The sequence below is a fragment of the Sinocyclocheilus anshuiensis genome, unplaced genomic scaffold (assembly GCF_001515605.1).
Source record: "Sinocyclocheilus anshuiensis isolate Anshui unplaced genomic scaffold, SAMN03320099.WGS_v1.1 scaffold6, whole genome shotgun sequence".
NCBI lineage: Eukaryota > Metazoa > Chordata > Actinopteri > Cypriniformes > Cyprinidae > Sinocyclocheilus > Sinocyclocheilus anshuiensis.
This window is the reverse complement of record NW_015547668.1, coordinates 526,244-551,072: the sequence shown is the minus strand read 5'-3', so window position 1 is coordinate 551,072 and position 24,829 is coordinate 526,244. Positions and strand designations below refer to the sequence as shown.

The 24,829-nt window shown below is 36.0% G+C and overlaps 2 protein-coding genes across 4 annotated transcripts in view; one reads left to right on the top strand and one right to left on the bottom strand.

The window, feature by feature from the left end:
* Nucleotides 1-16,501, bottom strand: part of LOC107702666 (ribonuclease T2-like) — a 19,785-nt gene extending 3,284 nt beyond the window's left edge. Inside the window, exons 1-10 of one of the 3 annotated variants that reach the window (XR_001635783.1) lie at nt 16,266-16,501; nt 15,666-15,800; nt 14,132-14,186; nt 13,971-14,020; nt 12,393-12,450; nt 12,242-12,306; nt 12,044-12,157; nt 9,999-10,044; nt 9,479-9,553; nt 7,094-7,477 (exon numbers count right to left, since the gene is read on the bottom strand). Coding sequence is in view for 2 of the 3 variants with exons in the window: in XM_016505049.1 (XP_016360535.1) it covers nt 7,283-7,477; nt 9,479-9,553; nt 9,999-10,044; nt 12,044-12,157; nt 12,242-12,306; nt 12,393-12,450; nt 13,971-14,020; nt 14,132-14,186; nt 15,666-15,763 (756 nt within the window). In the remaining variant the exon portion in view is untranslated. Of the gene's footprint in view, nt 1-6,687; nt 7,478-9,478; nt 9,554-9,998; nt 10,045-12,043; nt 12,158-12,241; nt 12,307-12,392; nt 12,451-13,970; nt 14,021-14,131; nt 14,187-15,665; nt 15,801-16,265 lie in introns of those variants that run through there. The other 2 variants (XM_016505049.1, XM_016505050.1) reach the window with 2 other exon arrangements.
* Nucleotides 16,502-17,348: 847 nt separating this feature from the next.
* LOC107702662 (myomesin-2-like) overlaps nt 17,349-24,829 on the top strand; it is a 27,926-nt gene continuing 20,445 nt past the window's right edge. Inside the window, exons 1-10 of the mRNA XM_016505046.1 lie at nt 17,349-17,408; nt 18,374-18,491; nt 19,989-20,046; nt 20,277-20,431; nt 20,586-20,672; nt 22,156-22,244; nt 22,364-22,414; nt 22,503-22,667; nt 24,237-24,398; nt 24,517-24,565. Of these exons, the coding sequence (XP_016360532.1) occupies nt 18,406-18,491; nt 19,989-20,046; nt 20,277-20,431; nt 20,586-20,672; nt 22,156-22,244; nt 22,364-22,414; nt 22,503-22,667; nt 24,237-24,398; nt 24,517-24,565 (902 nt within the window). The 5' untranslated portion in view covers nt 17,349-17,408; nt 18,374-18,405. The remainder of the gene's footprint in view (nt 17,409-18,373; nt 18,492-19,988; nt 20,047-20,276; nt 20,432-20,585; nt 20,673-22,155; nt 22,245-22,363; nt 22,415-22,502; nt 22,668-24,236; nt 24,399-24,516; nt 24,566-24,829) is intronic.

The window sequence follows — 24,829 nt, the reverse complement described above, 5'->3', positions numbered from 1 at the left end:
CCATCACTGTACCCCTCAAACCGCCCGCGCTACTGCTGGAAGTGCAGCGGCAATGGGACTCCGCCCCTTGCGAGTAGCGGAGTCTGGTTCGCAGCTCCGAGATGGTCATCTTCCCGCAATGAGAACATGACTCATCCACGAAGGCCACCTCAGCGTGCTTAATGCCCAGACACGTGAGGCAGCGATCGTGACCATCACCCGGTGCCAGGTAACGACCGCACCCAGAAACGCACGGCTGAAACGGCATCCTTAGAAGGACGATCCGTCGTCTTTATAAAGACGCACCCGTGTAGCTCTTTTAGAGAAATTTGCTCTTTTTAGGAAATGCTCTTTTAGTGCTGAGGCGCACAGGGGAGATGGCCGTTTTGCAACACGACAGGGGGTAGTGCAGCCTGAAGTGCGCAACCCACTCGACACTGGAACGACCACCGCTGAAGCGCCGTCCCGCCAACACAGAACGCTTCCGAGAGCGTGCTGAACTCGTAGTTCTCGAAATAAACATAGAGCAGAATGATGTTGTCGCTCGGCTCCGAAGCGAAAAGCTGGTATGCATTGCACCTGCTGCCTTATTATACTCACGCTGTGATCAGCGGCAGCTGGATGCAATAATTGCATGCCAATGTGCATTGGCTCGTTTAGTTTACACTCGAAGTAGATTGGTCTATCGAAGCGATATCCCAATTCGTCGGTCACGACGTGACTCGTAGTGACCGACTGAAAGGGAACCATACATCAATGGAAAGCTTATTTATTCAGCTTTCAGATAGTACAAAAATCCTAATTTCGATAAATTGACCTTTATGACTGGTTTTGTGGTCTAGGGTCACAAATATGATACAATTTCTAATTCTCCAAATTTATATTTGACAATGTGCCTTTCTCATTTCAACTTAATATCTTATAAATGCTACTATATATCACAGTCAAACAATTCTTATATGCCACATTTATGGCTTTATTTATTATTGTGAAGTGGAAGCTTTAGTGACTTTAGCTTTATTATTATTATTTTTATTTTTTTTACACAAAAATAACATTTCGTCGATTTACATTTGCAGGCATTTCATAGAAGAACCATTTTGTTCCCCAAACTTTTTAGTGAATTGTTGTTGTTTTTCTCAATGTGAAGAACATCCTTTTTTCAAAGAAACTTTTTTCCACTATAAAGTACATTTTGTGCAATGGAAAGTTTCGGTAACACTTTATTTTACGGTGTCCTTGTTACACATACTTGCTATAAAAATAACAATAAATTATGCATAATTACATGCAAGTAACCCTAAGCCAAACCCTAAACATATTAGTTAATTAATATTACTCAGTACTTAAATGTATAATTGTAACAAGGACACCTTAAAATAAAGTGTAACCAAAGATTCTATGGAGTTAAAGGTTCTTCATGGAATCATCAATGGCAATAAAGAACCTTTTGTGTATAATAAAGGGTTAAATTCAAATTTGGATTACAATTCTGCACGCAGTTTGCTGCCTCAATAAAATTCAGGAGCTGAATTGGAATTTCAAAGGCCTTCTCAATTCAGTTGTGAATGCTGCACATCCATGAGTGATGGTGTTCTAGCAGATGAGATAAAGGCCCGAAAAGAACTCCACCCGCTGTGTCTGTCACTGCTCCATACGGGTTATCTTATCTTACAGGTGCACTGCTGCTTTCATTCATATTGAAAGTAATCCATCAGACAGGAGAGCTGTTTAATTCAGTCTCTTTTTGACATAATCTCTCTCTCTCTCTCTCACACACTGTCTAAGAGAGAGCGAACGAGTGAGACAGGATGAATGCAACAGCAGACATTTATTCTCAGACACTCACTGTTACTTTTCTATATATACAAATGTCGAATGGACATTTACTTTCAATTTCTATCCATAAAATGTTTATAATATGAAGTACACATGCAAATACATCATAATTCTGTAACATACTTACTTTCTTTGGGATATTATCAACATTTTTACGAAGAAGACAAGCTTTGAAAATCGGCTTGACATGTTTAAAGGCCTTATGCTGTTTGAATTCATAAAAGAGACATTTGAAGTTTGAAGGAATGTAGGCCTTGCTGTGGTTACTGAGGTTTACTGAGTGGTTTCTAGGCAGTTGTTAGGGTGTTCTGACAGAGACAGATAGATCCCAACTCCTTTACTATAGGAAAAATGAAAATAAATTTGAGTGTCAGTTACAGAAGAAAAGTTGAGTTTTGAAGTAAACCTCCCTCGCCAACTAAATGAATAACGAATACACTGAATAAACCGATAAATAAATTATTGATTTTAATAGTGCATGATATTAAAGATAAAATGATCTTTTGATTCAAGTAAAACTTCATATAAGTTTCCTTTAGAAATTTCACATCAAAGGAGATTTCTAAAAAAATCTAATGCTAAGTGAATCTTAGATATTAGTTGTGCTGCAGAAGTATCTGAAAAAGGTTGAAGACCCCGATCTAAAAGAACCATTGTGCAGCCAGGCTTGTACTAATTTAGATTTTATCATCTTATTTGTGGGTGTGGGCTAATTTTACAAAAACAAAGTGAAAAAATGTAATAATTGTTCATAACCAGCATCGGAAACTGGTATCCAGTTCCTGTACAATTTTAGTGATGAGGAAATCAGTTCTATTTGATGTCATTTTTCTAGTTCACCAAAGGATTTGTCTGAAAATCTTCAAAGCTCTCCCTCATCGTCTATGATTTAACGTTAAGGGATTAGGTGAGGTTAACTGTGTTTTACAGCAGAACAGATACTGTGAAATCTAGAGCAGACATGCTCAGATCAGTTAACTGAAAAAAAGCAAAATGTTCCACGCATTCACAAACTATTGCAAATAATCTGTTAAAAGCCACTTCTTTCCTTTATTAAAAAAGACAGTGATTTGGCAGGTTTCTGTGTAAAGATGTTTGCACACCTTCATTTCGTACACAACTTATTTCAATTGTATATCTGCTCCAATCGTTCAGAGAAATCTTATTCTGTAAACCAAACGTCATATTTTAAGTAACATCTCTGTTACTTAATAAAACATCATTAAATAATTAAAATGTATTAAATAACAATTAAACATTGCATATTGGCAGTGTCGGAGGTAATCAGGTTTTGTAATCAGATTACTTTTTTTAATTAACTACTAAAGTAACACATTACCTTTAAGTTAACAATGAAATAGAGTTTTTTGTTTAAAAAAACAACAACAACAACAACAAATAAGTAAGCCCAGCCTAGGTGACAAAAAGTACCGCAAAAGTAATGTAATGCATTACTTTCCAAAAAAAGTAACTAAGTAAAACAAGTAGTTACTTTTTTATGGAGCAACACAGTATTGTTATGCATTATTTTTAAAAGTAACTTTGACCAACACTGCATATTTTTTTAATACAAGCGCTATAAAGGAGACTAGCTCCATAAAGGGCTAATGGTGCGTTCAAGTCATGTCGGATAGATTGTATTTACGAGTTGAACGCACATGAATGCCACCACAAAGTCGTTATTATGAGTGGGAAACTCGAAATTTTCTTTAAGCCCCGAGTTTCTGAGTTGGGGGCGTGTCAATGAGAATCATGGCAGAATCGATGGATGCAACGTCTGTAGTTGACGGTAAATTTTTGTTTAAATTGATAGTTTACTTAAATTGGTCATGTTCTTGTTACGCAGCTGAAATCCAAGTAAAAAAATGCAGACCCTGTTGTATTTTCTTGTAATTTATTAAAAGAAGGTTGACTTGACTAAACTGACTTGAACGCACCTGACGTCATAATTACGACTTGTCAACTCGTAAGTACGAACGTCCCAGGAGGACTTGAACGCAGCATAATTATCACACTTTTTACTCCAGTTCATTTTTCAAATTCAAAAGTTCAAATGTTTACAATATCTGTATTCTATTTGTATTTCTGTTACATTGTTAGTTTACCATGCTAATACTTTACTGAATACAGTATATTTGTATGGCACATTGCGTTGCTACCTTATAAGACAGCATCCTATGCAGGCAGTAAACAGCACACTAGGGTTTGGAACAGACCTCTGTCCACTGAGGGGTTCTGTATAACTTCAAATGGTCCCTGATCTTCAGATAGTAAAGCAAAAGTACTGTCAAGAGACAGAGACACAGCTTCAGATCTACACACACACAGCTCTCACTCATCATCACTCTTTCAGCCTGAAGGACAGCGGTGACTCAGCCCTGACTGTCCACCAGCAAACCACTCTCAAGAAACATGCGGAGCTCTTTTCACATATGAATGAAAGACAGAGAGGTTTCCAGGCAGTGATCTGTAGCCATTAAGTTTGAGCCTGGAACCCCTCAAGTCATTTGACTTAAAAGCCAGCTGACGTCTGTCTGTCTTTATTCAACAGAAGAAGGGCAAATCTGAAGCCAATGTGAAGTCAAGGATCACATGGTGAGCAACGCTGACCCCATACGTCATTCCCCCGGAACTGCTTCTGTCCGCTGAGTGGCATTAAACAGCTTGAAAGATCAAAGACAATTTTTAATATATCTCCGACTGGATTCATCTGAAAGAAGAAAGTCATATACACCTAGGATGACTCGAGGGTGAGTAATTTATGGGCTAATTTAAATTTTTGGGTGAACTAACCTTTTAAGACTGGTTTTGTGCTCCAGGGTTACATATGTATTTTGTGTGTGTGTATATATATATACAGTGGGTACGGAAAGTATTCAGACCCCCTTAAAGTCTGAATACTTTCCGTACCCACTGTATATATATATATATATATATGTATATATATATATATACACTGTATAAAATATGAACATGTACTAGTTATTTATTTATATGTATTGTGTGTGTGTGTGTGTGTGTGTGTGTGTGTGTGTATATATATATAAATTAATATACTAATATATACTCCACTCTCAACTGATTTCAGTACAGATTGGTGTTAGAATGAAAATACCATTTTAGAAATAAACATAGAACTTCTTTATCCTATGTAATCCCTAGGTAGGATGGATTTCAATTAACTTGCATCTCAATCATAGAATTGTCTTCTACGCAAAGAATACATACGATACTGACTGAGAACTTGGCCCAAAAAAGTATAGAATCAAGATTTCCACCTTTTGGATGTCTTCACTGTATAAGTGATGCATTAAAATGCTTCCTACATTGACAGCTTATTAGATTTTTGAACAGTCATCTGTATGTAACAGACAAAATATTGTGATGAACAAAAAAAGGTTCAGTTCATTTCTCTGCACCATAGATCAGGAGACGGTGCAAATAGCTGCACATATTCTCAGGTTTTTTTCTGCTTTGGTGTCAAACTGTTTGGAAGGTTTTATGTCAACATCTTATACAGGTGCATCTCAATAATTAAAAGAACCAAAGACTTAAACTACTTCAGTCTGTGTGCATTGAATTTATTTAATACACGAGTTTCACAATTTGAGTTGAATTACTGAAATAAATGAACTTTTCCACGACATTCTAATTTATTGAGATGCACCTGTATACTTTAAGCCTCCTAATTTCACATTCCACATGCGTTCTTTCACTTTTGCTCCTTGTTGTGGGAAAAATAGAGTTAGTGTAGTGTGGAACTATCAGCAAATACCAACTGTGAGAAAATCATCAGTGAACATCTAAACAACCTTGCATTACAAAAACAGGTATGGTTATGAGGAGGAAGAGATGTGTACATGTTAATGAAGAAGTCCTTCTCATCACATTCCCTAATGCAGGGCTCTGGCAGTCAGAAACCCCTAAATGGCCTTATAAAAAAACCCTCCATAAATCGTTTGAACATGCGGTTGTTGTTTCTATCAAGACAAGGACACTGCAGAGACACAAACTGAAGGCTGCATGAATTGGCCTGTAAGTACCGCCACACAAAGACAGTTCAGCAGGGACACGTACAGAGTTTTCAAACACACAGGAATATGGGATTTTCTGTATTTATTCAGTTGGCATTGCATTACAAAAAAGTTTTAGTTACTGGTGTTTAAGTAAGGCATTTATCATATACTGTAAAAGTAACAAACCTTTGTACCTAGTACCTACTGTATAAAAAGTCTTTGGCCAGCAGTATAAATGCTTCCCCAGTATAAAATCAAAGATTAGGCATGTCTTTCACAAGCGGAGTTGTGTATCAAATGCCCACATCTGATATGGCTGTCATCAAATAATTGTGTTTGAAAAAACAGTTAAAAAGCCAGAAAGACACGGTTTATTTACCGGAACATTTTGTGCAAATTGTAACTTTTCTCCCTATAGTCCACTACCATCATCCTTTCATAAAACGTACATGTGAACAAGGTATCTGTAAACAACGTCATTGTGATATTATTTTTTTTTGGGCAGAATGCATGTGCTGCCCTCCAGCGGCAGTAGCTTAAATCTGCATTATGTGCAACTGCTGCCATTAGGCCCAAAGCTCCACACCTACCACATATTTTACACATTAACAACGCAAATTAAGGCATGAATGGCCTCTTTCAATCCAAATCATAATAACAAATTTATCAGATGAAATATATTAAAGGCTGAATATTACAGCTAAGTTAGACTGAAAGAAAGAAACAAAGACTTAATCAAATAAAAAATAATTGGTTTGCTTCAAGGATCACTGAAATTACTTCATTGTGATTTTTTTAATGGAAATGGAGCACATTGCTAAAATATTCTTTCTGATTTATGAACACAACAGTGGTATATTATCTATTTTGTCGAACATTTATACATCGTACTTGTATGGTTTTACTGTAATACAATTACTGTACTACTAAATGATAATCATTTAGAATAATGTGAATTGGAGAAAAGTTAAATGTCTAGATGCACAGTGGTCAGGTGGGATATTTGTTTAACTGTCATGAAAATTGTGTTATAATGCTAAAAACCTTTCCTAATGTATAACATGTTTCATTAAGATTTTTTTTCTTTCCTTGAAATTTTGTGGTAAATTTGATCTGGACATGTTTTTGTGAAATTCACCCAAGAACGAAAAATAAAGGAAACAAATACAGCAGTATGGCTCAGTAAGATAAGACCGTAAAACCTACAAGATTAATAAAAAATGAACCCAGTAACCATAGAATACAGCAGTCTGTGACACCCTTAAATCTTCACTAGATTGTTCCAGCATCATCATTTAAAACAACAAAGGAATTTAATGTGCAATTATTTAAAATTATAGTGTAAACAGGAAAGATTTTCAGCGTTTCAAAAACTCGACAGAATGAATTCTCGTCTTGTTATGCTCAGTGATTCCACACTCGCACACAAGGTCTGGGGTTGCCCACCTCTATGATCTGCTGGGCACTGGGGGGTAATAGACCGGCATGGAGTGATCACACACGCTGAGCTCTGACTGGCCACTGACAGCCACTGCAGGGATGTCATTGCTCCAGATTTCTTCGGTTGACTTTTCGCAGTCGATCAGCTGGAAATCCCTGTCAACGCAGATCTCTATTTGGCCCAAAATCTGAAACTGGCCTCCCTGAGAAATACAGTAAGAAATTAGATTTCACCTTAGCAAAACTGATGGCAAACTATGGTCACTGTGCATCTAACTGTTGCCCTGAGCAGAGCAGTCTCACTCGATATCAAGTCATGAGGAAATCAAAATAGACTTTCATAAAGGAATATGTTCCCCTATTATAAGTCGCTCTGGATAAAAGAGTCAGTTAAGCGCATAAATGTAAATTATGTTGATTACCACAAAAATACATTTGACTTGGCTCTTAATTTCAGAAGTAAAGGAACTTACTTACTTACATTGGGAACATTTTTTAAAGACTTAAAAGCAGAAATGTGAAGCTTACATATAGTTAATTAAAACTTGCAGTATATATTAAGTGAGCCGTTAAGTTTTATGTTTTCATGGCAACAAAGTTGTAAAAGTTGATAGTTAAATTTTATGTAGAAAAGGTTGTGTGATGTTTCCTTGCTAAAATCATAGGTATATACAAGAATCATTGAGTTAAATTTAATACCTTTTAAGACCTTTTTTACGACTCTCTCCATACATTTTAAGACCTCATCGCCACTCCAAGTTTTAACCGGTTACATCGGCGACACGTTAACTTACATTTACTACATATTGATTGTAAGATAGCACAGCTAAACAGACTTACTTTCTGATAACTCCTTATCAATACAACATAATTCAGAAGTGGCGAACGAAGCACAAGAGAATTAACCTCGAGACTAACCAATGCAACCCAAGAAACAATAATTAGACCAATAAACAAAACAACTGACAAAACTTATTGAGGAGGGAAAATAAAGTTCTCCAAGCTAACAGGGCAATGAGTTCACACAGTATATTCAAAAGATGTATTTGTTACATCAACTCAAACCATAGCTGTTTTGTGGAACACTTCTCATGACAAACACCTGACTGATCAGACAGGTTTAACTGTGATTACGGAGTGCTTGATTTGATGCAGACTTGACAGAGTGTCAGTACTGCACCTGATCATGTCTGAATGATCACGGAAGGTAAAATAATGATCACAACTATTACATCATTTTAATTGTGCATCCCAAGCCCATGCCAGTAAAAAAAAACAGCCCAAACTAGCGCAATTATCATGTCCCAAATATAAAAATGTAATTTCCATTCCTAAAATACATATTTTACAGTCATATAAAAATGTCATTTCCATCCCTAAAATACATATTTTACAGTCACTGTTATGTACATTTATCATAAACACAGCTCAAATGCTTCCTACTAGTGTGGCCCAAAACATTTAGCACAGTTTTATTACAGGTAGAATGCAAAATGTTTCAGTACAAGTATTTCAACCAAATGTAATTTATGCAATATTTAAAACCTTTAACCCACTGGGGAAAATCAACCCAATGGCAACAGTTTAAAAAAGCAGCCCAATTTCGTGGAAAAAAACAACAACAACCCAATCGCGGGAGCGGATGGGAGCATGCTGTAATGGTCAGAAATTCAGAGAGAGCAGGATCAACAAGCCCCGCGCTATCACGCAGCAGCGCAGTCAGTCAGTGAGCGCAGTAACAGATGAAGTCAAATCTTGCAGGATTCCATAAATAAAATACACAGAACCCCACTATTCGACAAATATACATAATGAAAAGATGATACAAAATGTAATACCTTGGAAAATGCATTTAAGACTTTAATACTTTTTAAGGGCCTTAATTTTCTCTAAATTGATTTGTCAACTTTTAATACTTTTTAAGACCCTGCGGACACCCTGATACTACTCCTGAAATGCCCATTTATGGATCAAACCCATTCACTTCCATTGTAAATGCCTCTCTGTAACAGACATATTTAAAGAAAAGAAGGGGCAAGTCAAAATTATTATTTTTTTTTTTGTGGTAATCACCAGTATGTCACTGTTGTGCTGTTAATGGAATATTTAATACACTTTCCTTTTTGTGTTCTTGTCTTTTTATCTTCAAACAACCTTTTCAACCTTTTTTCTAATCACAAAGGTTGGTCTTTCTTCATTCATACCTTTCCTGGATGGACGCACTGAATCTTTGTCTTCACATTGTAGAAGCTAGTAATGGCTGTCTCCACCTCATCCAGCTATAAACAAAATAAAAAAGATTGCAAAACGTCAGGCTATGAATGTTGAAATGCTGATGTTGAGGCTGGGCAACAATAACGCACACAGAGGTTTAGGAAAATTCTTTGGGGCCCCTTATTAGATGGATGATACTTTTGGGAAATTTTTAACCTGATCATTATTTCAATTATATCGTTCACGTAATCACAAGTTGTGGAATCACAGACAGGAACAGAAAACAGCAGGCTGAACCATTACAGTAAACAACTCTAACGCAACCCATGCTGCTGAATTATTTAAATATATACAAAATATACATATATATAAATCAATCACAGACTATACGTGCTCTACCTCTCAGGTCAAAGGTCAAAGAAAAATATTTACTTCATCTTCAAAGGACCACATATAGTTCAGTGTCTCTTAAATGATAATTACAGCAGGGAAGGGAATTAAACTACTTACTGTGTAGTGCTGCTCAGAGGGCACGATTCTCTTGTTCTTTAAAACACTGAAGACACAAAAGACTCATGAGGAAACCAGTGTCAACTAGTGCTGGGTGGTATGATGCTATTGGTTAACACATTTATGTGAGATAGCAGAAATATGTTAACCGGTAGTGTTTATATAACTACACAGCCATTATGGGCTGGACTGCTTTACTTGGGATGTGTCCCAAACTTGTTATTAAGGCATGTGATATGAATCAATGTTTTAATTGTTTATGCTTGCCGAGCAGCATTGTTATTTGCTACATTAAAGGGGTCATATGATGCTGCTAAAAAGAACATTATTTACTGACGTAGACATGTGGGGGCGTGTTAGAACGAGCTGTTTTAGGGGGGTGTGGCTGACTCTTAACTTTTATAAAGAATATCTCTTTGGATTTGAGACTTTAGTCTTTGCAACTTTACAGATCTTCTTTATGCACCAAGAGCTTGTAACACTCCAAAGAGAAAGGAACAAATGAAATTGCATCATATGACCCCTTTAAAGGGATAGTTCAACCAGAAATGAAGATTTTGTCATAATATAATCTAGGACTGCCTTCGACTAAGGATTTTTCTGGTCGACTAGTAGTCGTTCATTTTAAGCATTAGTCGACCAATCGCACGTTTATTAATAAACCATTTAAATCATTATAATGAGCCTTTAATTGCCTATAGCCTAATAAGCACTCAAGCACATGCATAAAGCTTGCCACAGTGCACCGGCAGAAGTAATGATTATGAATGTGTCAGGGAACAACAGTAAGGAGACTGAATTAACATTTCAATAATTTCTTGATAAACTAGTGCTTTCTTTGTTTTCGCCTTAAGAGATGAAGTTGGAGACACTGACACTGACTCGTCATTTCACTCTCTATAGATATAGTTTTAATGTCTGTAAGTCAAAGATATACATGGAGTTTTGCACTCAAGTTCACGGAGACTGAGACAGCAGAAAGCGCATCCTGTTTGCTTTCATTATTTTACAAAAGCGTAATGTTTTGTTGTTATTGTGAGTGCACACAAATAAACGTAGAGTCTTTCCAGATTTGAAAGATGTATTACTCTGATCTGTATGACCAAAAATGACAGAGTATTTTAAGAGCAAGTAAGTGCACCAGCGCCTCCATCTGTCCTGCAGTGAGCACGCTGCTGTTCAGATTCCAAACTCCACACAAACACTTGAACAGCGTACGTTTCTCTAGGTTAACATTAGATTGAGCAGCCATTGCTACTACTTACATATTTCAGATGATAAGCCATATTTGAGGTCGATGAATGATAGTCGAGCATTTGGATGCACTGTATTAACACAAAGACCAGCCGCTAATGATCTGTCCGTCACGGACTGCGTGACTTCGCCAATGTGGACTTTTTAAAATATTTTTTTTTCTGCAACTAAGCAACTAATACAATTTTGGTCAACCAAGCCTCTTCTGGTCGACTAACGATTAGTCAACTATTAGGGAACAGCCCTAATTTACTCATCCTCATGTTGTTTCAAACCTTTATAACGTTCTTTCTTCTGTTGAACACAAAAGAAAATATTTTGAAAAATGTTGGTGGCAGCCATTGACTTCCATTGTATGGGGGGAAAAATACTATGGAAGTCAATGGTTACCAGCATTCTTCAAAATATATTCTTTTGTGTTCAACAGGACAAAGAAATTCATGCAGGATTGGAACAACTTGAGGATTAGTAAATTATGACAAAAGTTTCATTTCTGGTTGAACTAACCCTTTAATATAGAATTTAAATTGAAGTGCGTCACAGTTGTGCATGTAAGTGCTATTTTACAAAAGCTCTGAGTGAGGCTTCAATCTGAATTTTGAGTCAGAAATATCAGTTTTATAATATTAGTTACTTTTTAACTGAAGTGTTACATAATGTCTGTGTGTGATGAAAGAGTTGTCATTTATAAATACTCTCATCTTTTGCTTTGTATCCATCTCACAACTTCCTAATGTACTGAAAGCCACAAAATCAGGTTTTATAAGAACTACTGAAAAACAAGGACTTACTTAGTAAGGTTAAACTTGTGGTACAGCTCAAGAGCTTTGCTGAAGTATTTATGTTGACTGTTCAGAGACTCTGCTTTTGCAGCACAGGTTCCATGTTTTGTCCATTCATATTTCCTAAGCAAAAAAACACACAATAAAAAGTCCATTATTTACTTTAATAAATAAATAAAAAGTACATTTGCAAGTTTTTAAACATACCAAAATTGGGGGGAGGAAGGTGCTCTCAGATCTGGCCAATATTTTTTCATCTCTGGTATTAAGTCCTGAAAAACATGCACACATATCAAGCACATGTCCAATGAACTAAAATATATGACATTCAACAAGGCGAGCAAGGCAAGTAAATTACCTCAATCAAACTGGCATTAAAGTGCCAGGATGTATTGCACCTCATGCCAGAGTTGGGCCTGCAAAAACAACAAACATTTCTACTGACACAAACTATAATCATCCTTACAATCACTGGCATTTTTCATCATTATCCGATGATTATTCAGATCACATGACAACCAGGGTTGCACCAATATAAACATGTGGGGGAAATGTATTATGCATTAATTCGGCAGACGTTTTTATCCAAACACCATTTATCATAGGAGTCAACAATATTGCATGTCAAGTTTAAAGTTTAAGCTAAAGTAGTATAGTATAGTAGCTTTTTGTTTATAGGAAATGTTTTTGTTTATGGTTGTGGATTAGTTAAGTGATTGCGGAAAAGGTCTTCCTGAAGTCGTCGGCTTTAATTATTACTTCAGGGCCCGTATTCACAAAACATTGTATCTTACCACTAAGAGTTCTCCTAAATAGCAGTAAAAGTTTTTAGCAAAGAGTTTTCTCTTAAAACCTATTCACAAAGCTACTGAGACAAACTTGTACTAAGGAATAGACAGAAGTCTTAAGCTAAGAGTAAGGGCGGGGTTGACCTTGTTGCTATGGATAATGTCAGCATTAGGGCTGCACGATAAATCGAAATGGAATCGAGATCGCGATTCGACAGAAGCTGCGATTGTCATGCGTATCGTTAATTGCCACATTCAAATAAAGATTTTAAAATGCAGGCTAAGTGTCACTAATTAAACAAGTAGGCTATATATTATATATATTATATATATAACATTAGATTGAGCTGCCATGTAAAGTTGCTACTACATACATATTTTAGATGATAAGCCATATTTGAGGTCGATGAATGTTAGGAGAGCATATGGATGTCCTGCCTGATGTACTGCATTACCACAAAGACCAGCCATTAACGATTTGTCTGTCACGGACTGCATGCATGATTTCGCCACTTCATGTGGATTTTTTTTTCTGCGACTAATAAAATGTAGGTAATATGCATATAAACAGCCTTTTAATTAGCAGAGTAGAATAATCATGGCTGATAGTAAGACATGCAAACATAAAAGAAAACCAAACTGGACGCGAGAATATTAAGGATATAGGCTAATCAAAAATTTGGAGTTGGGATAACCTCCAAACCAAAGCCGATACCTTTTTAAAAGCTCATTATCGTCAAATGTTTCTAAAATGTTTATATTCCGAGGTAGATTGCTGGCAACAGCCATTTTAGTTCAGATTTGGTCTTAGTGACTTAGGAGTCCTCTTCACTACTCCTAACGTTTCACAGATTTAGGAGCTATTTTAGCGCTAAAACGCTTTGTGAAATACTCTTAGAACAAATATTTAGGAGTCCTAAATTTAGGACTGATACGCCCATAATTTTTTAAGATTTTCTCCTAAATCGGCAAGTTATGAGCTACTTTTAGCCTTAAGATGTTTTGTGAATACGGGCCCAGATATTTAGCCAATATGATGGCTGATATTACAAATCTATACTCTTTAATCATTTTTTTCCCCTTCTTTTTAATTCAGTATGCATTGCAATAAAACAATTTTACTATATAGTCACTGATCATAAACCTACCATAATCCATGCAGAGTCCAAAAGCTTAAATTTGTTGTACATTTTTCCACCTATAAATGAAAAACAACATAATTTATCTCCTGATACCCAGTGGAGGAGCAATATGTGGTGCACCTGCAGTAATGGCAATAAAACAATGGAAAGTAAATGCAATACAATACACTGCAAAATGTCTGTGGCCAATGCTGGGTCAGGATGAGTTTTGTCCATTCTCCCCTAAAAGAAGCAGTCGATTCACTATTTGTGACTTCAGGGTGACAATTGCAATCTGACAAACATTTTGCACAAAACATGGAATCTAAAAACGGCTTCATTTGTATGTGCCTATGCAGAAAATGTGGTAACAGTAGCAAATGCGTATTAAAAGTGGGCATGCAAATAGTTGAAGATCATTAGCCAAATTATTTTAGCTGTAATGCACCAAATTCTCATTTTGTGATTTCTATTATTCTGAATAGTATTTCTCAATAGATTTAGATTTTCATTATCGTACTTTTTATTGGTTTACAATAATGAATACTGTGACAATGTTTATTAGTGGTTGCATTATTTAAATGTCATAAATCAAATAAAATAATTTAAAACAGTACAACAAATACTACCATAATGTTTAAAATAAAATTATTATTATTATTACAGTCGTAATGTTGTGCAAATATTTCACATGCAATCCGTAAACATGTTTTTAGAACATTTCCTCAAAAAAGTACTGGGAAAGAACAATGATTTTCATGACATTTGTGTCAGCATACGGAGCCCCTAAAGGGACACGGTGGTGGGAAAAAAATTTGGGGTGGGAGGAAATTTTTTTTTGCGTTCTCTCGCAAAACTTTTGCGTTCTCTCGCAAAGATATTTGCATTCCCTTTTGCGTTCTCTCGCAAAGATATTTTGCATTCCCTTTTGCGTTCTCTCGCAAATATATTTGCGTTCCCCTTTGCATTATCTTTGCGAGAGAACGCAAAATTTTGCGAGGGAACGCAAAGTTTCTCGAGAGAACGCAAAAAATCTGACAAATATTTTTTCCTCCCACCCCAAATTTTTTCACTCAATCTGATTTTTTTCCACCACCATATCCCTTTAGGGGCTCCGTATCAGCATGACTAGTGTAGACAAGATTCCTAACTCATGAGCCGGTTTTTTTTCTAGTTGAACAAAAATACCTGAATGAATCGGGAATTGTACCAAGAACTGTTAGTGTGTTCTGTTATCATTGCTGTAAAAAGTCATTAAAAAAGTCTGCATATGTATAAATTATTTACCCTTTCAAACGTCTTGTATTGTATATTATGTTTACTCTGTAACCTAAAGTGTATCTTGTTCAATAAAGAAGGGAAATACAAACAGGATTTGTACAATATTGATTGTCCGACTGCACCCAAACTTACATTTTTATCAATAGCCTATGCACAAATATATTTATCTAAATGTATTTAATTGTACCAAGAACTGTTAGTGTGTTCTGTTATCATTGCTGTAAAAAGTCATTAAAAAAGTCTGCATATGTATAAATTATTTACCCTTTCAAACGTCTTGTATTGTATATTATGTTTACTCTGTAACCTAAAGTGTATCTTGTTCAATAAAGAAGGGAAATACAAACAATTTGTATTGATTGTCCGACTGCACCCAAACTTACACTTTTATCAATAGCCTATGCACAAATATATTTATCTAAATGTATTTGCGTGACATACCGAGGATGGGCAAAGGCTGTTGGCCAGAAAAATCCAGCACAAAGTATGACAGCAACTGCAACGAATCTCATTCTTCCAGATGGTGCAAGTCCGTTCATCTTACCGAGGACAAAAGATAATTTATTATCATGTACACTGTAAAAAGAAGAAAGAAAAAAACTTCTATAAGACAAAGTCATAGCATAGAGCAGTGTTTCTCAACCAGGGGTCAGTGGACCCCTAGTGGTCCTTGACGTAAGGCCAGGGGGTCCGTATAAAGTATGAATTTTTGTATAAATTTTGTATATTTTGACATGACATGTTCCCATGAAAGAAAAATCCAATATAGCTGATGATATGGCCAAATACTGGACAAGTCAGCTAACTTGAATTATACTTGACTGCATTTGGTCCTCACAAAGACACAAATGATACATAGATTAGTCAATTTTGTTCTGGGGGTCCTTGAGGATGGTTCTGAATGGATGGGCCAAAAGGTCGAGATTCACTGGCATAGAGCATATCAAAGTTGCGACCAAAAGTAACATATTCAAATGTGAGATAGATACTGTAGATAAATAAATAAACAAGTTAAATAAATAAAACCTTGAACAAACTTACGTTAAGACGTCAGTTACCTGTTATTGTCTGAAATGCCGCCGGTTCAGTTTTTACGTCCTACTGATATGAGAGAGCGCTGGTTTTAAACGTTTTTATTTAGTCTGGGGTGTAAGTCTTAAAGTAGGACTGCCCAGTCACTATCTTTCCGAAACACTGTGCGGTCGAGAGTCACTTCAGAGAGCCACTTCCTTTCCTGACAGAGACACACTGCGGCTTCTGTGCATTGATCGTGTTTACCTTGTGACGTCGCAACTGCGCGTGTGCTGTCAAGTCATGTGATCAACTGCAATTTATGTCACGTGAAGGTGGATTATGCAGATTAAGCAAAAATGTCACAAGCAGGAGCTTTTCTAATGTCATTATTGTTGCAGCTCCTTCTGGTAAATGTTGTATGAACGGGATTCTCCTGAATTGCCACTTTTTGATTTTCTGAAAACTTAAATTTAATAACTTAATACAATTTGTCATTAGAGACTTTAGGAGGCATATTTGTACACTGCACATCGAAAGACAGCTAATGTTTACACATCTTGAAAACCCACACAAATTCATTTCAATGTTGTTGGTAAAAAAAATGGTTAAAATCCAGAATAAAACAAGGCCGTTGTTTGTGTAATAATACCCATGATGGAATATGTTCTTAGAAGATCACTTCAGGAAGCAAGCATTGTCTCTAGATCATACACTCTCTCTTTCTCTCAAAACATTAAACAATAAAAACTAAATTGGTGTTTTATCAATTAAAAAAAAAAAAAATGTTAAAACTGTGGCTTCAAAAATTTTGGACAGAGAGTGCATTACGTCTTTGGGAATTGAGTCTTTCCACTAATTCAAACCAATTAATAGCCTATATTTACTTTTTAAATTATTAATGATTTCCATTGGACTCACCTATCTCTTGTTTTTTTTATAACTCATTCAGTATCCAGCATCAATTTAAAGGTCTGCCTGGTATCTTAATATCTGTGCGAAATGATGTAGGAAGTTGGTGTAAATGCTATATATAGTCTAATGCCTGTCCATAAATGGGATGCGGGAGAGGCAACATTCCGCATGGGTAATAGTTTGCTTTTCATCAGCTGGCCTCTCACAGGCGGGCAGAGGCTCATCTACCTCCGTGTTGCGCTCTTGTATTCTCCTGGGGTGAGTAGCCTATGTCTGGCCCCTTATTTCCACACTTTTGATCCGAAATTATAATGCAGAGTTGTCCTTGTGGAAATACAAAATCGTTGAGGCTGAAGGAAACTTTTGAACTTTACCTTGGTTGGATGTTGATCTGTCTCGAATGATGTTTGCTTGACTGGGCGCTTTGAAAGGATTCATTAAAAGTTGGCAATTAAACCAGTTTCAGTGCTTTGTGAATATGGGTGAATGAATAACTGGACAAACTTTTACACTGTTTTGTTTGTGGAAAAATTGTCTCGTAAAATTGACCTGCTGAATGAAATGACCTTTGAAATATTTGTCGCACTTGTTGATGCAATATGCAAAGAACGAACAGTTAGTTTTTACATGTTGTCTGCCAAATATGTTCATGGAATCTGTGCATATATATATATATAGATAATGTTTAGTATGCACAGTAGATGCTATTGTATGTGGGCTTCATATGTGAATGAGATAATAATGTTGCATTGAGAATGCACGATTATTTGTTTGTGTAATTATTCATCAAAAAGAAATGAGGAATGTGTTGTTGTTTGTATTGTAGTGTAGTTCATTTATCCATAATAGAAGATAAACAGTCATGAGCAGTTGGTTATCTTTCAGTATTTCAGGACATTTACACAATAATAGCTTGTCATTAATGTACACCATGGAATACTGTACCCATCTCCTTGGACTGTCTGATATCCCAACCCCCAACCTCTAATTTTAAACTGCCCTGAGTTTTGGCTTCCTTGAGGCCCAAAGCTCCAGAACACCCCCTCCTCTTCATCTCCACAAACAGGTCCACTTTCCTAACACCTAAATCATATCAGGAGTAGGCCAAATTCTGCAAATTGTGCTACGAAACTGTTTCCCCAATAATGTGAATTTATGCATCTTTCAATGAATGCATTTTGTTTTGTCTTGTGTGCAAAAACGCTGCATGTTTTTTGTTCCAGGTTTTATTCATAGGTTCTTGGGGTTGTCAAATATGGCTGCAGTTGTTGCCAGACACAAGCATTTCGGTCAAGAATACCTCAGTACTGAGTCTAAATATGTTGTTCGGGAATACTCCAGGTAAGGTAAAAAACAAATACAGCAGCAAGTTCAAGTCTAACGAATCATCGCAGCTAATCATGATGTTCACGGCAATACTAAAACTACTTGTAATAAAATAGTAATATCATGTATAACATATAATAACATTGTTGGAGCTCTGCTAATACACCCTATTACCTACAGTAGCTGAACTATAACTGATCCCTTCATGTCACTACTGTCCTCTGGGTAGTTGGAAGTTGACAAGGCCTGCAGTGTGATATGCTATACTCCATGTAAAACTCTTTTCTAATTATGCATGGGGCTTATGTGACCTCATATTAGTGAGAGAGACCACAGGCTACATTTATCACACTGCAGGACCATTTCAATTGAACTGAAGGTGATTAAAATGGTCAACAACTGAAAATAAATGGTGATCAGTTACAGGGCCTAAGGTATATACTTTAACTTGACCAATCATATATATTTTATGGACACATATTGCACCAAATACCCAGATTCTGCCTGGAAACAATAATACATTTCAGATATAATATAAGCTTTGACATTAAAACTGGTTAAGGATAAGAACGTGGTATGGTAATTACAGTTATTTTTGTTCATTAAAATTAAAAACTTTAAAATGATATTATATTATAAATGTATTATTACCAAATTAATGATATTATATATATATACAGATATTGCCTGGAAACATTTTGCTTTCATTAGTACATTTTAGATACATATATTGAGTTTGATAAGCTTTGTCATTAAATTGGTTGTTTAAGGATGAGAACGTGGTATGGTAATTATATATGGTTATTATATATAGTTATTTTTGTTCATTAAAATTAATTAGATAACTTGTCCTTTAAACAAATCTGCTTTTGTTCTGATATATCAAAATATACTAATTTTGATCATTTTAGGGCATTTTATGTTAGTGAAAAAAATAATTCCACACCAAAGCAACATTGTGATGGTGGTAGTTATTGTTTGCCCTCTGAGGGGTCAAAAGGTCAATATTCTTTTTTTTTTTAATTGTAAGTTAAAACCTATAATTGCTAATTCATGTGAACAATGGGTAAAGATGATCAAATATCAAATGCTTTCTTTTTTTTTTCTTTCCACTTAAAACTGTGTTGCTTGAGAAATGCATGAATTATTATATGCTTTTGCATGTTTGAATGCATATCAAAATGAATTAACTGATTGTTAACCTGAGATGACATGGAGCATTGATGAATCCTGATCTCTGTTTCTCTCATGCTGCTTGTATAGAGTAATGCTTTGAGCATACTATTATCATTTTATTATAAACTTTTAGAAAAAAGGTACAAAAGTGAGTCACTGAGGCGGTACCCTTTTAAAAGGTACTAATATGCATGTATTTTAGGCACTAAAACATATTTTTAAAGTAGTAATATGTACTTTTAGAGGTACAAAATTTAACTTTTGTACCTTAGGGTCCCGCCTCAGTGACAGTTTTGTACCTTTTTTGAGAGTGTATGGAAATGTGTGTGTTTTTAGCTCTGCGGCAGAAGAGGTGAAGTATCAATACCAAACACAGAAGAGAATCCAGGGAGTGGTAAAGCCCTTTAAACAATCATTCCTTTCCTTTTTTTGACATGCTTTTGTTACAGTACTTTCATTAGTCAACCTGTATTTTAATGTACTTTAAAGACTTTTGCTGTTACCTGTAATAGACCGAGTGAAACGCAGGTTAAATAGGACTGACTCTATCTTGGGATGTATATTTTTTCGTGATCACTTCTTATGATCCAACAGCTCAATAAATTGTTTGTCTCCTTTCATCAGGTGGAGAAGAAGATGCCTGAGAAATACATCCGTGAGGAGTCCATGATCAGGGGCCCCAAGTTTGTGGTTAGACTGAGGTCCCATACAGTGTATGAAAACAGTGCTATTAAACTTTTCTGCACTGTGGAGGGATATCCCACCCCACAAGTCAAATGGTGAGATGCCTCCTGTTCGCTAGGGTTGAGTGCAGTTGCTCTCAAATCTCCTCTGGTGTTATACAGTTTCACTTTAACATTTCATAATATTTGTAATCATGTATAGAGAAACTCCAAGAGGATCTATTGTTATTATATCATAAATATTCTACAGGTTCAAGGATGATGTCATCTTGGATATTTCTTCTGGAAAGTACTTTGTGGAGAGCAATGCTGGATTCCATGCCCTCTCCATCCTCAAGTAATTTGAACTTTTCTGTGTGATTTTTGGACTTTTTAGTGATGCATCGGCAGAATGTGGTTTACTGATGAGCTGTATTGAACAGAAATGAGTGACAATCTTGAATGAGTGACAAGACTCATTACATGCTCACTTCCTAGTTATTAATTGGCCACAGAAAGCAGGAAACTTTCAAAAAAGAGACTTACAAGTTATTAAACTTTTAAAAAAGTTTTGTCTAGCAGGAATATGAGAGAGAGAAAAAAACATGTCCAGGTTGCATTTCACTTAAATAGATATGCATATAGATAGATCATAGCCTATTTTAGATCCAGTAAGATTTTGCATTGTGACACTATTATATCTTCACCACTAGGTAAAATAGATAAACAAATAAATAAAAATCCCCCTAAATTCGTAATGCGCCTGAAAGATTTACTTTTTCCCTCAGTGGTTATTAACCTTTATTTAAATCAGCTAATTAAATTAAAGGAAGCACAACAAATACATAAATAATGTGCAAATAATTAAAATAAAGGCATGATTTTTTTTTTACAGTAATGACATTAAGAAAAATATGCTTACTTGTCCTGATATTCTCATGCATATTAATAATCCCAAAATATTCTTCATTTTCTTAATGCATTTTCTTACAATAGTTTAGGGTGCAGTGAATCCCCAAAGGACAAGCTCTTGATAGGTTTCATGTGGTTCACCCTCTAAAACACAATAAAATGTAACTAACAAGTGAATTTCCACAAAAGGAAGTCACGTCACTGGGATTGCATGTGAACTTTTCCAATTTAGTCCAGGGCCGGTCAGTGTGCCGCCTACGTCTTGAGCTCCTGTCAGCTGTTAATGTCAGAGTGCTGAGTTTGGTGTCATCTGACACTCTGGCGCCTTACAGAGAGATGACTTTCACTGCTGTCACCCTGTCAGTCCCACAAAAACTCACCCCGGCCCTTATGTCACATTCCTGACGGCTTCTTGCATTCAGTGCCCAAACCTCACAGGTGAAGCTTGGCGTTCCACATTTCATCTAAAATGGCCAAACCTTTCACTTTCTGACACACAGCCATTCTCCTCAAGACCGCAGGGGCCAGGGCTCTAATATAGTACGGTCACTCTGAAGGTCACATTACAGTCTTCTCATTTTCTTGTCCTTTGCGTCTCGTGTTTGCTATTCAAGCCTCAGAGCCTCCCGTGTTGAACACGTTCTGAAAACAGGCACTGGTCTACATTAGCATTTAGTTTGGAGCAATTATCCTCTTGACATTAGAGCATTAGTTAACTGCCAATTTATCCATCACGATGGGGGAAGCACTTTATGTGCTTTCCAAAAGTCAATTAGGAAATGACTGTGGCATATATCCAATCAAATAGCAATCATGCTGATTATTTATTGACTGATTAATTAGTGGAGTGGGTGAAGCGGTGTTGAGATCCAGCCGTGTATTGATTGAAGTTGTAGACACCTGTGAATGAGTTATGCGTGCTTTTGTAGGTGTGCAACTGATGACACTGCGATGTACACGGCTGTAGCCTCAAACACTCATGGACAGGCCTCCACCCAGGCCTCCATCATTGTGAAGAGTAAGACTTTTTTTCCTGTTTTCTGGAATCTAAGCATATCGAATAGAGAACCAAATTTAGACTATGAATCCTTTCTTTACAAAGTCACTATATACTTTCTTTTTGTGTCGACTTCATAGGGTGCAAAGAGGAAGAAACGTCCACTCCTTATTCCTGGATGCCTTACCAGTGTAAGTGTGAAGGCCTCTATTCATTAGAATATCTGGTATGATTTAAAAACAAGTCATGAAAGACAGGAACTGTTTTGCTGTTTCTCAGATGTCATTTTACCTGAGATCAAGTATACGAAGATTAACATCACCTTCACTGAGACGTTTGACGTGACCTTTGGAAAAGAAGGCGATAAGGCCACTTTGACCTGCAAGATGACTATTAACCCCAACCTTGCTAACCTGCAGCCTGAGGCGATGTGGTACAGAGATGGTAGGAAGTGTCCAACAAAGGCTAACACAAAAACGTTTTTGTATGCATGCGCGATTATTGTTAATAAAGGACACAGGACACTGGACTGCAACGGTCGTGATATGACGTCACGCTCTGCAGCATCTTTTTAAAAACCTAAATTCAACAAATAACCAACAATAATAAATGTATGTTCTTTTAATTCAGCTACGAGGTCATGCTGTGACATATCGATCTTCTATTGGTCACACGGTTTCACATGATACGAATTTACAGGTTGCAGTTCACCATCAACTTGAACTTTGGAACGCAGAGAAATGCGAATTATCTTCACATCTTGTATGTGTGAATGAAAGTCAAAGGGATGAAAATTGTAGTGTGACCAGTCCCTAAGAATTCATTGATTACATATAACTACAAGATCTACAGTAGCTGCTGAATATGAAATAAACAGTAATTTTTTGCACCAAAAAGAATAGGGAAAAAAGGACTGTTTTCAATCCCACATTATCTGTTGATTAGCCAACAAACGTCCCGCCCCAAATGCATATTATTGCTTAAGCTAGTGTTTTATGATGGCTGCTCAAACAAACAGATTGCAATTCCATTTTATGCAGCTAATGACGCAGAAATTACGCATTTTGCCTATATGCAACAATGTAAATACTGCAATTAATTTAAAATGCTTTTCATTTAGCCATTAGAGTAGTTTCACGATCATTCATTGTCTTGGTACACTGCTCTTATTTAATGATTTGTATCAGTCATCACTCAACATTTAATGGAAGTTCACAAAAGCGGAATTTTTTTTCGTATTAAAATATTTTAATTAGTGCTGGGCAACAAATAATCATGACTGATCACATTTAAAAACATAAAAGTTTTTGTTTATATAATATGTGTGTGTGTATTTATTATGTATATATAAAGACACACACATACAGTATATTTTTTGAAAATATTTACATGTTTATATTCATATAATATTATATATAAATATATTTAATATGTAAACATAACATATTTTTCTTAAATATATACATGCATGTATATGTATTTATACATGCATAATAAATATACAGAGTACACACATATATTATGTACACAAAACTTTTATTTTGGATGTGATTAATCACTATTAATCGTTGCCCAGCACTGATTTTAATAAAATAAATTATTGCTATTTATTGTTATATTAATATTTGTTCTACACTTTTCGTGTATTTTACATCTACAAATGCATAAATAATTATTTTTATATTAAATTATGAATATATTTGGATCTAAATACTGTATTTCAAATAGCTACACACAGTAACTGTCCTAATGACAGCTGCATTTATTTATTGTGGCATTCACCCCTGGTCATATATTAATTTTCCGGTTGTTCTGTAGGGGATTGTTTTGCAGTCGAGTTGTGTACAGAACAAAATGACTTTTTATGTCCATTTGTAGTTTATGACTCATTTCACTCCAATCTCATTTCCAGAATCATCAGATTACACTTTCCAGATCTGCAGTCTATTCTGCAAAATAAATAGTTTCATTTTCTCTCCTCTGATACCCCATGTTGTGTTTTGGGCCCTCCAGAGCACCTCCTGAAAGAGTCGAGGTGGGTGAAAATGGAGTCTGGCGGAGGTGTTGCCAAGCTCACGCTTACTCAGCTCGCTAAGGATGATGAGGGTCTTTACACCCTCCGCATGGTCACCAAGGGAGGCGATGCGGTCCACAGGGCTTACGTCTTCGTTGATGGTAAAGAGTTGTGAACTTCTCCAAGGCTTGTTGAAAATCTTATGTGATTCTTTTGCTGGCCTTTAAAGGTTTGGATTAGCATAATTCATCTCATATAGCGCATACATCTGTTTCGGAGTGATTCCCTCTGCCGCGGAAGGCCCCATCGTTGGATACTTTGTTGACAGGTGACTGCGCTGACTAAGGTGTCTTCCCAGTGGGAGTTATTTTATGGAATACATTTATGAAAGTTGTTTGATACAGTGGCCTCAAAAAATATTTGGACACTTTAAAATGTCATTGCATTAGATAAGAAAATGTCAAATATCTGCTCGACTGTTTTCTGGAATTCACATTTCTGAGCCAGTTTTTCAGTAGCTTTTAATTAACTGGTTTGTCACAATACTTTTTTGAACTGCACAATAGGAATTCACTATGTGAATGAAACTTGC